This window comes from Punica granatum, chromosome 2 (genome assembly GCF_007655135.1).
Source record: "Punica granatum isolate Tunisia-2019 chromosome 2, ASM765513v2, whole genome shotgun sequence".
NCBI lineage: Eukaryota > Viridiplantae > Streptophyta > Magnoliopsida > Myrtales > Lythraceae > Punica > Punica granatum.
Window position 1 is genome coordinate 28,194,995 of NC_045128.1, and position 17,227 is coordinate 28,212,221.

General features: G+C 39.1%; 2 protein-coding genes across 3 annotated transcripts; both read left to right on the forward strand.

The window, feature by feature from the left end:
- Nucleotides 1–511: 511 nt before the first annotated feature.
- Nucleotides 512–2,567, forward strand: LOC116195782 (transcription factor TCP21). Its single transcript, XM_031525123.1, has one exon. It carries the CDS (start codon nucleotides 671–673, stop codon nucleotides 1,487–1,489), a length of 819 nt encoding a protein of 272 aa, XP_031380983.1. The 5' UTR covers nucleotides 512–670; the 3' UTR covers nucleotides 1,490–2,567.
- Nucleotides 2,568–6,280: 3,713 nt separating this feature from the next.
- On the forward strand, nucleotides 6,281–9,848 carry LOC116195783 (protein-S-isoprenylcysteine O-methyltransferase A-like). 2 transcript variants are annotated; one of them, XR_004154699.1, is made up of 4 exons: nucleotides 6,281–6,424; nucleotides 7,464–7,545; nucleotides 7,667–8,934; nucleotides 9,014–9,848. XR_004154699.1 is itself a non-coding variant. In XM_031525124.1 (3 exons), the coding sequence occupies exons 1-3, from the start codon at nucleotides 6,296–6,298 to the stop codon at nucleotides 8,251–8,253; spliced, it is 798 nt and encodes a 265-aa protein (XP_031380984.1). In that variant the 5' UTR covers nucleotides 6,281–6,295; the 3' UTR covers nucleotides 8,254–9,848. The 2 variants fall into 2 exon arrangements, 1 of the variants encoding a protein (XP_031380984.1); XM_031525124.1 differs by having other exon boundaries at nucleotides 7,667–9,848.
- Nucleotides 9,849–17,227: the final 7,379 nt, after the last annotated feature.

Sequence of the window (17,227 nt, forward strand, 5' to 3'; positions counted from 1 at the left end):
TTTTTTTTAATAAGATTTTTTGATAAATTTCATGAATGAAAATATTTCATGATTAAAAGAATTTTTTCTTGTGTGTTTATTCTAGTGTTAGGAAATGTAATGATCACAATTAATTCAGTTCGAATTGGATAGGACCTTTATGGATAAATAGAACTCTTATAATATAGATTTTCTTCATTTACAATATTCGAATTTACGACTTTATAAGAAGAATAAGCGTTAAATCTTAAATCAGCTCACATTAATATGATTAAGAGAGAAGCTTGGTGAATTTATCCAGTTCGAATTTGAATTACTTGGGTTGATTAAATTGAAAATAAATAAAGATGAGAAAAATAGAGGGTGCAGGGAAGGAGAGGAGGAGGGGCGTGAGCTGTGGGGGCTGGTCGGTGGGGTCCACACCCCATGTGCCCTCCTTCCTGTCTCCACCAGCTCCTGCCTCTCAATGATTAGCTCTCTCTGCTTCCCTCTCCCAAACCCTAAAACCTTCACTCTCTCTCTCTCTCTCACTCTCTCTCTCCTCCCCACCTCCTCCTCTCTTTCTCACTCTACAACTCCCCCCCCCCACACACACACACACACACACTCTCTCCCTCCCTCTCCCTCTCTCTCTCCGGTGTGTCGTTAATATAAAGCAGTAGGAGAAGAAGAGCCGACCGAGCGGCCAACCATGTCTAATTCGGAAGGAGGCAGCAACGCCGCCGTCACAAACGGCGCAATTATAGACCCCCAGAGGCCGCCGACGGCCCACCCGGCAAACGGGGCCCTCGCCTTGAAGAAGCCGCCGTCCAAGGACCGCCACAGTAAGGTCGACGGCCGGGGCCGCCGGATCCGTATGCCGATCATCTGCGCAGCCCGGGTCTTCCAGCTCACTCGCGAGCTCGGCCACAAGTCTGACGGCCAGACCATTGAGTGGCTCCTCCGCCAGGCCGAGCCCTCCATCATCGCCGCCACCGGGACCGGCACCACCCCCGCCAGCTTCTCCACCATCTCCTCCTCGACTCGCGGAGGCGGGGGCTCCGCTTCTGCCTCGCTCTCCAGCTCCCACCACCATCACCTGGACCACAAGCCCCTCCTGGGACCCACTCCGTTCATCCTGGGGAAGCGGATTAGGCCTGACGACGACCACGATAACGGCAACGGCAACAGCAATAGTAGTAGCGGCAAGGATGAGGTGTCCATCGTAGGTCCCACACTGGGGGCCATGGTGGGCCCGGGAGGGACCCCTGGGGGGTTCTGGGCCCTACCCGCGAGGCCCGACTTCTGGAGCTTCGCGGCGGCCGCAGCAGCCGCCGCAGCCCCTCCTCCGGAGCTGGTGTCGGTGTCCCAGCAACAGCAGACGTCTCTGTTCCTCCAGCAGCAGCAGCAGGCCATGGGCGAGGCCTCGGCCGCCCGGGTCGGGAACTACCTTCCGGGCCACTTGAATCTGCTTGCGTCCTTGTCGGGCGGTCACGGGAGTTCGGGCAGGAGAGAAGACGATGCCCGCTGATTGAAAGAGAGATGAAAAATTCGGGTATCGAAAAACTCCGGCGAACTCTCACGGCAGATTGGTATATATATAATATAAATGTGTATGTGATGTTGTTGAATTGTGTGTGTGTGTAGATGGGAGAGGATGTTAGGTGAATTTTAGGGTTAGGAGATTAGGTTGGATGGAAGAAAGAAGCAGCAGTAGGGGAGACTCTGCTCCAACCAAAATGGAATGTTGAGATCCTAAAATTTAGGAGGGCTCTTGCTAAATTTAACTAGTTTTGCTTTGATTGATAAATTTTAGGGTTTTAGGTTTCGAAAATTTGTTCTAGGATCTTGTCGGGGAGGAGTGTTTCAAGAATTCTTAGGTTCAGACACTGAGATTCCATGGTGGGAATTTCAAGAAAAAAAAAATCTTGGGTTGTCGGGCACAGACCCAAGAACAAATCACGAAGTTTTAGTCTTGTGTGTTTTGCATCAAAATTTTCTGGGCAAGAATCAAAAGGTGGATTCTTGCGCCAGTGGAAAGGTTTGTGTCACTTGTTTGAAGATTGTGCAGTAAAGCCCAATTAAGGGCCTTCGGTGTTCCGAAAAGTCTTATCTACATCCTCGGTTGTTGCTGCATATGCTGCTGGTATCTCGAAGTGGTCCCAATTGCATCGCCACAATTCAAAGTCACTGCTCATCATCCGAGTAAAAAAGCTCTCAGCTGTCAGCATCGCAGCTCTCAAGTTGCTGTTGCTGTTGCTCAGCGAGTGAAATGAAATCGGGGGCTCCCCGAGCACGATGGATCGAATGCCCCTTCTTCCGAAACTGCAAAGAAGAAGAAGAAGAAGAAGAAGAAGACAGAAAGGAGTGTGTGAAAAAGGTCAAGAAATGCTCTGTTTTTCCACTCTGTAAGGCCTCTGTTTTTGGGTAAATTATTTTTTCCTTCCTCCTTGTTGTCTGTAATTCTTATCCAAATTTCTATTAGATTCTATCAGCGTGCAGAAAATAATGGTGCCTTTTCGACATATGTCTGTAACTTGGATTGTTCTTTTCCGGGGTGCTTGTTGTGTGAATAAGAAAAAAGACCCACTCATCATCTTCCTCTTGGATTCGCCATCTTCTCTGAGTGCTTCGACTCGACAATATTCATGGCCTCATTTCGTTTCGCATACTTCTTCTGCTTGTTTCGTGTTGGAGGTGTTAAAATCTTATCGGGTGGTCATTTCCATTTCTTGATGGAACATCTTCTTTAGTTTAGCCGTCTGTAGTCGATAACATGGTCCAGACAGTATTGGATTCATAAATGATCTTGATAAGTGCAGCCCGTCATTGTTGGTCTCGTTCGGGCATTCACCTTATCATATTTGTATTTTGGTCATGAGGACCGTCTAAGATGATACCGTTATGTAATGGGTTTATCACGTAATGAGCCAACAAGTGGGCACCGTGACGTACGGGACCTAAAAGTGCTCAACGACCACAAGAATTGCCCCAAGAGATTATCGTGCCATATCGATAAACCAGAGATTTACATGCGGTAATGACCAACGAAGAAATTCATGTTATCACTCTCCCACGCGGGTTTGCCTTGCCTCTCCGTTCGGGTGCAAGGCTATGGACTTCAGGCATTCTAAGATCTCAATCATACTCCAATGTGAGTAGTAAGTTGAAGGCTCATTCTTCTCACGTAAAACAGATGAAGCAAACTCTGTCCTGGCATGCTTAATTATTTGTTGTTAGTTTCTTTCCAAGTGATCCCATAAATTGAGTAGGGCTGAGAGTAATCCCTTCGCATTCAAGCTGGGCGCTTCAATTTTATTCACTAACATCCGCATAGATACCAGTAAGGACCAGTCACGTACCCGACACCAAGATGCCAGCGAGGCTACAGGGAATGCGAATCTTCTCCTAACCGCAGGGGTTGTGCAGTAGCAGCAAACTCTCCTTATTTGTGGTTGTAGGAGAAAGAACGACAGACTGTACACCTGCACATCCAAGTTGAAACGAGTAACACGACTGCCATCACTTTCGTGGCAGGACAGGCTTTCTTCTCAGCTCTTTAAGCGTGTCCACATTCCTACTCATCTCCCAAATGAAGGCGCCTTAGATTCGAATCATCCGATCAAGGTGGATAACATTTTCGAGAACTCGCCACTTAAAAAACCAAAGCTCCCCACGATTATCTAGCCTTCCGAAAAGGCTGGGAGAGTCAGCTTGGCGATGGTGTATGATAAGAATGAGTTTGGGGCCAACCTGCTTGTAAATCGCGAAGCGAATGCTATTTGGTTCTCCTTGGGATTATTCTAGATGTTTTTGAAGGCAAACAAGATTAAGGACTAAACTGACAAAAAAGAAGTTTGAATATTAAAGTACAGCAGCATCTAAAAGCCTTTGCCGGGAAAAGATCACAAAATGAGGGCAAATTTATGGATTTGAGTGGAAAGTACCGTAGATATAAGGACTCAATTTCACGAGGATTAATTGGATGGAAGAACCAAAGGTCAAAGAATTATTAATAGAAAAAGTCGAACATCTTTTGGACTATTTCAGATTTTGTCCCCGAAGTTTGTCCATTATCTCACTAGACTCCAATGTAGTTTTGCAACCCGTACTGTGTCGTGCTTACTGCTTCCCGCCAGTCATGCACTGCAGGGATGGAGAAATCATCTTCCTTTTTTTATTCGGCGTCTCCTCAGCGCTTCTAATGGCCTCATTTCATGTCACATACTCGTGCTTGTTTCGTTCAGGATACATTAGAATCTTGTCGATTGGTCGTTTCCATTTCTTCGTGTTACCTTTTCTTTGCTTTAGCCATCTGCAGTCGAGAGCACAGTCAAGATGGTATTGGTCCTATTGGATTAGTAAGTGATACTAATAGGGCGGTGCCCGTCATTGTTGGTCTCATTAGGGCTGATCCCCTTATCATATTTGTAATTTAGTTCTTAGAAGACTGTCTGAGATTATACGGAAGTTTCTCCATCAATGGTAAGCGACGGGGTTTATCTTGTACTGAGCAAACAACCGGGCAATTCATCGGTAGATAATTAGTTCGTCCGTTAAATCATGTAATGAGCCCAATTCATTGGTAGATTATTGGTTCTTCAGTAAAATGGTGTTCGATGTGGCGCCGGGATCCTGTGACCATGCATTCGGTGATGTTGAGGATAGTGAAACTACTACCTTGGTCATTTACCAAATTTAGGAGTCTGATCGCATGCATACTTGCACTGAAGACTTTTTACATGCGCCCGACTATTTCAAGGACATGTCCACTGCAGCCCTCAGATAAATACTTCAAACCGACGAACCACCGGGTTCATGGTTGGTCTGATGGACATTAGGAGTCAAGTATAACTGCAATAACTGCAAACTGTCCTTGGTTGTGTTTGTTAAAGGAGCAATGCAACTGCTCTCATCTGTCTGCTCTTCCAGTAAGAGGACACAATAGGAGAGAGCTTGGGGATTTGCACGCTTGGAAATCGCAAACCGAATGCTTGGTTCTTCTCGGGATTGTTCAAGATATTTTTGCAGGATTAAGGACCGAACTAACAAAAAATAAGGTTGAGGACTACAGAGAGGGTGACAGAAAGCCAGCTTAAATTCTCCCTGCATTTCTTCTCCTCAAGAACAAGATAGACCCCAAAGACTCTCAGCTGATATATGCACCATCTCTAACGCCGGGCGAGCAACTCAGACTGGTCTTCCTGCAGCTTCAACTTGAGGTTTGGCTTCTCAGTTTACCATTGGCACTTATGATACTCGTTTTGAAAAGATCGTGTAAATTTTGTGTAGATAAATACGGAGTTGCTAATCTGTTCATGCAAGTCGAAGACTCGAGTCCTTCATAGTACTAATCTTCACGTACTCTTTTAGAAGCCTACTCATGCGAGCTCACGCCAGAAAAATATCAGTTATTTGAGTGTGTTTGGATTTTGAAATTTTTTTAACTCAACTTCACTTATCTTTAATTCAACAACACAATTATTACTTAATTATTACTTTATCTCAATTATTTATTACTTTTTCATACTTTTTCTCATAATTCAACAACACAATTATTACTTAATTATTACTTTATCTCAACTATTCATTACTTTTTCACATTTTTTCTCATAATTCAACAATACAATCATTACAAACCAATTAAAATCAAAACTCAACTCAATTCAACTCTAAATCCAAACACATTCACATTTTAATTAATTTTATTTGGTTTTTGAAAATGAATATGCACTTATATGTTACTGGACAAGTACAGTGGCAAGGGAGGGCAAATTGATGGATTTTATTGAAAAAGACTCTGAAATTCAAGGACCCAATTTTCTGAGCAATCGAATGGATTGGGATAGTCAAAAGTCGAAGGACCAGACTTCTTTTGGACTATTTCAGATTTGTCCCTGAAGTTTGGCCCTTTTCTAGCTAAACTCCGATGTAGTTTGGTAATCCCTACTATCTATCGCTAGTCAATTTCATAAAAATAAATCACATTGAAGGATTTTCGCTTTTATTTTGTTCCTTTTGCTAATCATGCAGGGACAAACAAACGAACCTTTAACCAATCCCTCCTATATTTTACTACCTGAAAATCACGATTAAAAATTACGTAGATTTCTTGACAGTGGTAAGCAAAGCCGATCAGAATCCCCTTAAAAGTTTCTGAGTCATCACTCTTTCTTCAGCGATGATGATCCCACAATAACTGCGAACAGAACAGCCACATAGAGAGGAACTTGCTGCTAACCAGAGAGGCAGTATTCAGACGACTAGTGAAAATCTTTAGGGAAAAATTCATAAATAAGTGAACTTCAGGGGGCCAATTGACCTCAACTTCCTTTTTATGGTTCATTCGTTTTCTTCTCTTCCCTCTCCTCCATCCTCCTCCGTCCAGCCTTCCGTTTGGCCCGACAGCTGCGATCTTGCCAGAGCTCTTTCGTTGAAGCTCGGCCCCTTTGCCAACTGCTCTAATGTGATCTCCATCTCTCTTCTCTCTCTGATTGCAATTGTTATTCTGATGAATGATTCATTCGACTGTTCTGGCTTGTTTAATCAGTTGTCATCTACTAATGTCCTCATTGATTGGAACCACTGGACCCCGTAATTTTTCGGTATTCCCGAGCCGTTGGACCGATTTAAAATCTGCCTCCAAGCTTGCTTGATATAATTATTTCCTGTGGAATTTCAATAATGGTGAGTTTATATGGTATGAAGTGAATTCACTTTCAAGCTGGATTGGAAGTTTTCATTTTGGTATTACATTTATCTGCATTTCGGTATCGGGTTTGTGATCTTGAGCTTATTAAGGAGTGGTTAAGCGAGGAGCGAAAACCGGAATCTTTGAAGGAGCATATTTTACTTATTTCTGTGGTCACCCGAATAACCATAGTTAAGAAGCTCGTAAATTAGAAACTTTTGTTTTCAGAATGTGCAGTTCGTGCAGATGCTGCAGCCCAGGTGAAGGCTCGGTGTACTTCTAAGTCGGAGGAACCATTTGCTTTACTTTTTATCATATGCAAAGCCCATTCTAGAGCACCTTTCATTGAATATATGGTTAGGATAGCCTCGTGTCTCGCAGTTGCAGCACAGGCGAAGGTTTGTGTTCTTTGTTTCGTTCGGGTGTCTTTGGTCATTACTCTGAAGTGATAATGTACGAGGGTGTTCATATTACGGAGGTAAAAGCATCATATGCTGCTGAAGCATATGCTCTTATCTTGTGATGAATTAAAAAAGTTTTGAGTTGGCTAAGAGATTGTGGCTTTGTCTGTTTCATAATTGGCAAACCAGTTGACATATTTTCTTGACATAAAGAGAGAAGTTCGAAGTTGCTTACATATATATATATGTGTGTGTGTGTTGCTGAGAAGGGTTCCTGTCCTTTCAAATCGAGGGAACACATTATGTTTTTTGCACGTGTAACGTGCTGGTTGAGTTCTTCAATGTGATTTCATCTGTACGTGTTAATCTCCTTCTCGTTATAAAACTAATATCATCTATCCCTCAATTTTCAGATGCCAGTTCTACAATCTTCTTGGGCGGACTTAGTATTCAAACCTTCATTCTTCATGTCGCTGGAATTGACGTCAATTTCAGGTCTGAAGTAACCCAAAGAAGATTCCTTCCCTGTCCACCGGTTAGCTTAATCGTGTTGATTTTAGGAGCACCCTTTTGGAGATCCAGAAACTTAACACAATTTGTGTGAATTAAATGACAGAAATCCTCAGTTACACAGCTTGCAGACAGTTGTCTCAATTGCTCGCTTCGGTCATCTTCTTCCATGGGTCTGAATATGTCCTCGCTATCTCATTCCATGGAAGATCGGATGTAACTCTGAGTTCTCTCCTTATCAGTAAGAACTATCTTATTGCGATGGTCTTCTCGTTGCTGGAGTATTTCGTTGAGATCACTTTCTTCCCGGGGCTGAAGGAGCACTGGTGGGTGAGCAACTTTGGCCTCGCAATGATCATAATAGGTGAAATCATAAGGAAAACAGCGGTTATAACAGCAGGCCGGGCTTTCACGCACTTGATCAGAACTTATCATCTGGATCATCACCAGCTAATTACTCACGGGGTATATGGATTTGTTCGACATCCTGGGTACTGCGGCTTTTTCATCTGGTCGGTCGGGATGCAGGTCATGCTCTGCAACCCCATCTCCACACTTGGGTTCGCAGTCCTTGTCTGGAACTTCTTTGCGAAAAGGATCCCATACGAGGAGTTCTTTCTAAGGCAATTTTTCGGGTCAGAGTATGAGGAATACGCCAGTAGAGTTCCCTCAGGGGTACCATTTGTGAAGTAAAAGTGAATCACATGATTTTGTGCATCCTTTTCATGGCGCAGGCATGTGGATGATGTGAAATGCGGACTGGCCATTTGAAAAGGATTGAGAAAATGGGCGTGCAGCCTCAGTTTGGTACTAATTTTCCCTCTGCTGGAGAGGAAAGATTAGGTAGTCAGCCTCGGCCTAACCTTGAGCAATGCATCATCATCTTCGTAGGGGATAGGGAAGATTACTGAGCAAGCTCTTTGTACACTGGCCAGATGCTTAAACCTCTTTGGAAGAAATGATACTGGGTCTAGTGCGCATCATGGTCGGGGATTTCCACTGGCTGCGCGATGCTGCAACAGATCATTTGTCGAAATTAATGCCCAATCGCCCCACAAATAAATTTGAGGGGGCAAAAGACCTTCATCTAATACTTACTATACTTACTACTATTTAAGGGAGAGTTCCACATTGTAACTGTCCTGATTTCGTAAGGTCAATCATAGTGTAAATTGTAAAAGATTAACAAATTATAAAACTCCAAAATAGTTAGCCATATACCGCCAGCCACTAAAAGGGGGTGCCCTCCAACTGCTATCGTTATTCCACTCCCAAAAATCTACCCACTCCCATAACATTTGGTCGATAATTTGTTCTGTATTTCGTAAGCAGAGTTACTCACTCGACTTTGCCAGGAGCGATCAAGTGCCTCGGGTAATAACCCGGTTGTTCTGTTCAATATATGGTCATCACGTTTCAATCGTTATAATTCCCTAGAGTCTCCTCCTTGCAGGATGTTTGCAGATTTGTGCTCAACTACTTGGACGCAGAGCGCTAGCTAGCACCAACTTTTACAATTTCTTTGCGCTCTGCGGCCTCATCGTCCTATTAAATGTCACGACATTGGTATCAAAAAGCTCGGTTTCTGCATTGTCATTCAATGGACGTCTCAGTAATTGTATTCAAGACGCAGAGAAGCCGAGCAAATTTCAACCAGCAGAAGAAGAAAAGGTGCGAAGTTTGCATCTAAGTCATGTAAGCCCGACCTAGCAGGACAACTTGAATGAGAAGCTCGAGAGCACGGGAAGGTGATGGGAATAAGCACTTCAAAGACGAGAGACGCGATGGTTCCTAAAGTATATCGAGGAAGCATTAGATGTCGAGTTTTGGAAGACCATTTGCACGAAGATAAGCGGGAGTGTGAGCAGAACGGAGCTCATTGCTTTCACATTGTCTCAGTTAAACAATGCAAGTGTAAGACGGGACAGATTCATAACCAAATTGGATCCGCGATGACTCAAAGATTGATGACGGTCGTTGATCGGTTGGAGGGCAAGGTGTATAACTGATCGCTCTCTTACATGTGGAGTCGGGTGCTTCGGCTGTTGAGCATTATTCCGATTGAGGTTGATTAGCCGGTCCCAACTGGTGTTTTGTGAATAATATATGATCATGTTCATGCCGCGAATTGTAATTGGAAAAAGAAATTATATATGCTGCGAAAGTCAGGTATGTAATTTATGTCGGACAACTGCATCTAATGCTTATAAAACTCGGGTCTCGCCATTTAGTTTACGTTGGAAGTAGAAGATTCCTTCTACGTAATTGCAATTTGCTTTTGAATACTCCCCCTTCTGTTTATTCGAATACTTTTGTGCCTAGAAACAATTTTATTATGGTTTAATAGTCCAAGTTATAGCACTTTTACTTGTAACACTAAAGTATGTGCGAGTTATTCATATCTATTAGGTACAATGACATATGTGCATTGCTGGTTGTGGTGTCTCCAGCAATTTGTTAAGGCATTTTTTGTATTGAAGGTATATTTATTGATATATAAAATGCAGTATTACAATAATTTGGACGGTAAAATTACAAATAATCGAAATTGCTGGATGCTTGTGCGTGAGAGGGCACGGTCCATAATGCGCCTATTTGTTTAGGCATTTTTCTCAAGACGTTGCCCTCCAATTTATTTAGGAATTTTCATTAGGACGAATATAGCTATTAAAATACCTAAGTCAATAGTGTGATGATTTGGATTGTTAAACCAAAATCGAATTTCCCCCCAAACAGGGAAAATAATTGCGCATGCGCAAGGGCTACTAGCAGATGAAAAGAACAAACTGACTGACGTTATATTTGCAAATCGAAGCAAAAAGACTAGATTACATTCGATCATTAGCGAAAATACCTGCAGTAAAGAACCACATATTCTGTGGAAATCCGATCATTAGCGGTTTACGTTTTGATTTTTTGATCAGCTTGGCGGGTCACCCAACAATTAAGGAAAAACTCAAATAACATTTGCAATATTCAACTAGAACTTCAACGATCAACATTTAATTAATACAATATCTCAGTCATTAGTTGAAACAAACTCAAACACAATCGAGTCTACTACTTGTCAAGACAATAAAAACCTCAAATACAAACTCAAAGTCACTCAAAGTTAATTTAGATATTTGAAACCCTAAATTAACGTTTTAGTTTAAACTCAGGTTGGGCCCCTTATTGGATTTTTTCCTAAAACCCTAGAACCAACCCAATAATTAAATTATGACGTGAAATTCAACCGAATTTGAAATTGGGTATTTGCATTTTAGGTTTTTGGTCGGTGTAGTTTAGGTCGGGTCTGATCATGTACTCTTCGCCCTAGCATTGCCAACTAAATTGCCTAGGTACTCGCATTTGCAATTCATATATACATTAGCGCTCTATCCCGTGCATTGCACGAATTGATTTTCATATATCGGTGATGATGTTAGTTTCATCCATCACATCTAGGAAGATCAATTTTCTTATTTAGAACAATAATATCTTCATTATTAAATGCAATTTTAACAATAATTTTCAACAAAGTAGAGTAACTTTTCATGTAAAAATGAAAGTAAATTTAATTACAATTAGACTAAGTTTTATAATTCAATAATTTTCACCCCAAAGATTTTCCCGTCGTCCCGTGTATTGCATAGACTTATTTTAATTATATATATGTATTTCTTATTGTATTTAAAGAGTTTTAATAATGTTAACTATAATAAGTTGTATATATTATTAATTTTAATATCCAAACATGAACATCAATTTTGTATACGGCATGGAAATATTATTCTAATAAGATTGAAAATGTCCAGTTTTATTCATACATTTAGTTTCTTAATATTATAAGCTTTTTGGTAAAATATCAAAGTTTTCATTAATTTTAATTATTCGTTTTTACTTGCTTTTGACAAAAGGCATAGTAATTTTTTGTTAGTATTTAAATGTTTTGAAATTAATTATTCTTTCAATGATTTTAAAATAGTATTTAATTAATTTTAATATCCGAACATGATTATCAATTTTGTATATGAAATGGAAATATTATTATAATAAAATTGAAATGGTGAAATACAATTTATTCATAGATTTAGTTTCCTAATATTATATGTTTTTTGGTAAAATATTAAAGTCTTCGTTAACTTTAATGATTCATTTTTACTTGCTTTTTATAAAAGGTATTGTATTTGTCTTGTTAGTGTTTAAATGTTTTGAAAATTATATATATTATTCTTTCTATAATATAATGTTTTGTTTAAAATAGTATTTATCGTTTTTATTTTTTAAAAGTATTAATTGAAGCGCATTTATACTATACGCTTAAATGGAAAAAAAAGTCAAACGAGTAAGACAAAGCAACTAATCCTTCTCGATGGTATTAAGGTCAACAGGATTTGGGAAAAACGCTAATAAAGAGATTATAACTTACTCCATCGCACAAAGTAATCCACTATCTTAATTTTTAAATTAAAATTAAACATGCAATGTTATGAATTATATCTATACAACGTGATGCTTAAAGGAGGGTTCGGCACCTCTTCCTTTTCAACAATTTCTAACGTTCAATTGAAACAACCAAACTCAGAACATGACATATCTATCTATTCATGATCCTTGTTGGACTTTATATGCACTAATGCTGATAATCTCATTCTTCGCACCCAATAAAAAACTGAATGGTTATATATATATATATATATATATATATAATCTATATATGTATATAAACTTTTAATCCTTGCAATAAATATTGTTATGGATGTAAATTTCTGATGATATAAGGGTAGAAAGATCAAGGCTCTGTTTGGTTTCAGAGTTGTATTTTAGAATCACAATTCTAACTTAATTCTACCCACTACAAAACAAAATAACTCATACAAAGTCAAAGAGTGGGTCCCATTTATATTACTTTTTCCCACAACAAAACAACATAACTCTTACAAAGTCAAAGGGTGGGCCCCATTTATACCACTCAAAATCAAAATCAAAATCACAATTCTAAAATCCTACTATGAAACCAAACACCACCCAATTAACTATGAAATATTATTTTTGATTCTCAATAAAATTATATATATTCGTTCTCTTAATTAAAAAATTTTAAACTCTAATTGGCCACTTTTAAGGATCCCCATATCCAAATTCTGCATCCGTCCTTGCATCCACGGATCACCGATTAAGTTTTTTTTCCCACTTCAAAATTATGAAATCTTAACTTCTAATTGAAATACAGATAAAAGAGACTCAACAAAATAATTCAGAAATCAACCCAACTTCTTAATAATGTCGCCGATAAAACCTTCAACTCACGAAGCATGCCTCATTGACAGTCTTCTCACCCTATCCTAAATTTCTTAATGCATCTCGACTTGCATCGTTGTAATATTAACATATAAATTTATATGTGATTTTTTTTGCTGAAAAGTAATTATATAATAATATACATTGATATACAAATATATATGGTTGAAAATAATATTTATATATAGGAATTTATTTATATAGTAAGTATATACACCCACAAATCACTTTCATCAAAGTGCAAAAAGGAAGAAGGGTGCACTTAATTAGTCAAGGGCACTTTAATAATTGAAGTGGGTTCGGTCTACCAATCGATAACTCACCTTTTTTGCTCTTTTCATGTCACCGAAAAGACATGTCACATGCGGGTATGTTTCATTCCCTTCTACTCTCCATATCTTCACTTAAATTAGTTATATATATTGGTTCCACGTCTCATATATGTGATTGTGTCCTCGATTGATTTTTTTATCAATCTTCGTTACATAATTAGATTATTAATTCAAGGTGAACATATATAAATTTAGAAAGCATATATAGTCTTAATTAACCAATTCAAAGTCATTTGTATATGAAATGTGTGACATGTAATTGGAAAGCACATTAGTTTTGGTGTGAATGCATGGGATGCGATTTACCCTCTTAGACAGTCAATTGCACTTTGCCTAAAGAGGGAATAGAGGAAATATATATGGAGCCATCAAGATTTCAATTTACCTTTTTTTTTCTCCCCTTAAATAATTATAATTATTGAGAGCAACTTGAAAGAGAAAAGTTAAACATTCTTCTTTGCCCAATTTCTTTTCATGGATGTATTAATCGAGTCGAGTTAAATCTACTGGTTTCAAATAGATGACAACACCGATCCACATCTTAAAAGTTGGATGTACATTGTAATGAGTGAAACATATAAATTAATTTAATTTTATGTGCCACCATGGATCGGAGGGGATTGAAACCTTCTCCACACTTAAAATCTTGAAAGATTCTACCACGATGATATTATTCTTTTGCAGCTAACGTGATTTCATCACCCTATAATTATTTGCCCCTCTATGGACCTCTTCCCCACTTGAGCCAAATCCTATGCCTTTCCCTTGTGCTACCATTTAAATATCGTTAATATAATACATAATACATAATTAGAAAGTTGATTACATTTATATATAAAGCCAATAATATAACTAGTGAAAAGGTCCCACCCGAAAAATAAACTAGAGTATCAAGAAATCTTCTTATATAGTACTTCTTCGCAAAGTTATGTGTGTGTGTGTGTGTGTGTAAGTATGTATATCTAATAATTGATAATCAACCTTGAATTTGAAAGGATTTCTCAATCAATCTATCCTTATTAGTAAAAGTTGTGGTAATCAAAGCAATGTTCTCTCTTTCCCTTTGGAATATATGTTAATCTTGTCTCCACACCGCGGTTTCAGTTTTAAATAGTATCTACACATTAGATTTTGAAACATATCTTAACTATAGAATAGTTAATTCTAATTGTGATTAGATAATTAAGCACTTTCAGCGTAGCATAATATAATTTTGACCAAAGGATGTAATTTATAATATTCCACCGTCCCAACTTTACATTAATGAAAAAATTATAGCAATTGATGTGATGAAGTATAATATTATATGTGCGTTAGGCCTTAGATTAACTATTAATTATTCACTTGAACTGATAGCTAGGGAGCTTATCATTGGTAATACTTGGATGACATTGCCTCGATAGAGCTACATAGACTATGTTGTTTATAATGCGAGAAAGTGTAGCAAGGAAGGACACATTATCCAACAATAATTAAAAGGGGGTCCGGGAGAAAAATCTATCGATTGTCTTTATGCTTGTTGCATCACATGTGTGCATTCCCGCCAACAATTTTCTCTCCGAAGAATTATTCGGTAGGGATGTTTAGTCCGAGCTGAAGTGATCGAAACTAACTACTTCTGAAACATAATATATGTATGACATTAAAAAGAAAAAAAAATACAAAATTTCCAAGAAGTTATGAGTTCACTATGCGAGATATGAATATTAAGTGGACTGCGATATATCTAGAAAATTGTCCCAATATATATTGTAGGGCAGGGATGGACCCGAGATTTTGATCGAGGGGGCGAGTCCTTAGAGCAAAAGGAAAAGTAATTTGCTTAGTTAGGAGTGAATATATATAGTTTCATTAAAAATGGAAGAAAAACTTATTGTTTTCCATATAATATTAAATTTTATGGGGACGACTGCCACTTTAGCCCTCGAATTTGTACGTGTAATAGCAAATTTCTTTAGTTAGTGAACAATAAAATAGAGATAACAAGTTAAAATGGTGATGATAATAATAACAATAATAATAATAATAATAATAATAATAAAAAAAGAAACCGTATTCTCCGAAACTAAATAGCTGACTTAGATTTTTATCCTCGCCATATGGGCCATTAGAATTTCCTCTGATGTAACTCCGTAATATATTCATGTACACCTTTTTTATGTGTTGGATGGATAACACTAATAATTGATCAGAGAGGCTGTCTTTGATGTGGCCAAATTGAAGAGAATAAATTGGGAATTAAAGTTTGATTATGACGTGATATGAAAAATGGGACATTTCACGGTTGATGGTCTGAACAGATCTTTGCGTTAGTTAGACCTTAGATAGATCACGTCTGCAGGCAGGCAATGGATCCTTGGACTGATGTCTTTGGCTGATGGGCAATCCTTAACAAGAGTACTACTGATGTTGCAGGTAGCACCATCATCATCCCCACCACCCCATTTGCCTACTTTTAAACTGGCCACGTAATATAAGGAATCTCATAACAAATTGAAAGAGCATTATTTAAATTTTCTTATGGGGGGTAAAATTTGAGGCGACCCCTTGGCGAGGAAATGAATGATTGAATATAAACAAAGTATAATTCTTATTTAAGAGAACATACATATTGGGCAAGTCTGAGGAGTACACGAGTGAGTGACATTATGGGACGACTTAACCCATGTCAGTTGATCACAAAGGGCTTGGAAAACATTGAATTATAATTGGTATGACTATTACTAATTTCGGACTTTTTTTTGGTTCCCGATAGTTTCACTCTCTCTCTCTCTCTGTACATTCTCGTCTAGACTTGTTGATATAAATACGGAGGGTCGAGTCGAGCTTCAATCCCTGACTCGACTTACCTATACGGTTTCAAGGGTGAAGGACTATATCAACACGATGAACTCTCAAGGAGTGACTGGCAACCAATTCGTCTCCATCAATCTGTCCATGACTATCACGTCTAGTTTTGGTAATTTACGGGTCAGTTTTTCTCGTGCGAGAACTGTTCCTGTTTCTGACTTGCATTGACAAACCGAGAGGTCGGGACTTGGGATAAATGGAGGCCAGAAATTGCGGGTTGAATCCTGCCTCTTGGTTATTGTGATAGCAGTCAATGACGACAGAAAAACTTAGCTAGTGATTATACAGCTAGCCGACGTGTATTTTGAGTGGTTGGTTAGTTGCAAGTCCCATGCAATCGCTAGTAAGACATTTTGAGTGGGGGAAAAAAATTTGCTACTGCTTGAAATCATTTTTCAGAAAATAATAGTCTTTGTTGGGGACCGGATTTTCGACTTGACCTGGTTAGACCCATGAGACCTGACGTTGGTCCACTAAGCCTTGTAAGGCTCATTAAAGGCTAGCAAAGTCCGGCTCGTTAGGTGCGACACGGACTCAGCAAAGCCTAATATAGGGCCAAGCTTGACGGACTCTATTGCAAGGAAGAGCAATGCTGACCTAGACCAGCCAAGCGAAGCACATTGGCTTAGTTTAGATGTTTAATTATCAGTCAAGTAATCCCATATATCATTCCTATTTTATAATCATAATGAGGGGAATATATCCAAAAGTGATAATGTAATCTATCCTTAAGCTCCCTATAAATACTTATTATGAACCTAGGGACAGGATTAATCGACACATTACTTATTCTTTTCCTCGTGCATAAGACTCATACCGATTTGCTTTTACTAAACAATGCATAAATTTTCGATTTCATTATAATTATAGCACGAGGTCAAATTTTCCATTAATTTGGACGGAATCAAGGCTATAGAACGCCCTGACGACCCCAATTGGGAGGTGATGGTCGGGGCCGTAGCTCCATTTGTCGGAATTGGAAAAATCCCTAAGTTTATTTGTTATTTTCGGGCTGGTCGTGGACTCCTGGTTTTTTTTTTTCTGGCCTAAATTTGATGTTAATATTTTATGGCCATGTGGCCATCGTCCTTTGAGTTTGACCCGTCCCTCGCCCTCGGCCCCTTATCGCCTTGTGCGCGTAGAGACCCATCATTGGCCACCTAAGCTCGGCGCACGGTGGGACTGGAGCAGCTGATCCAACC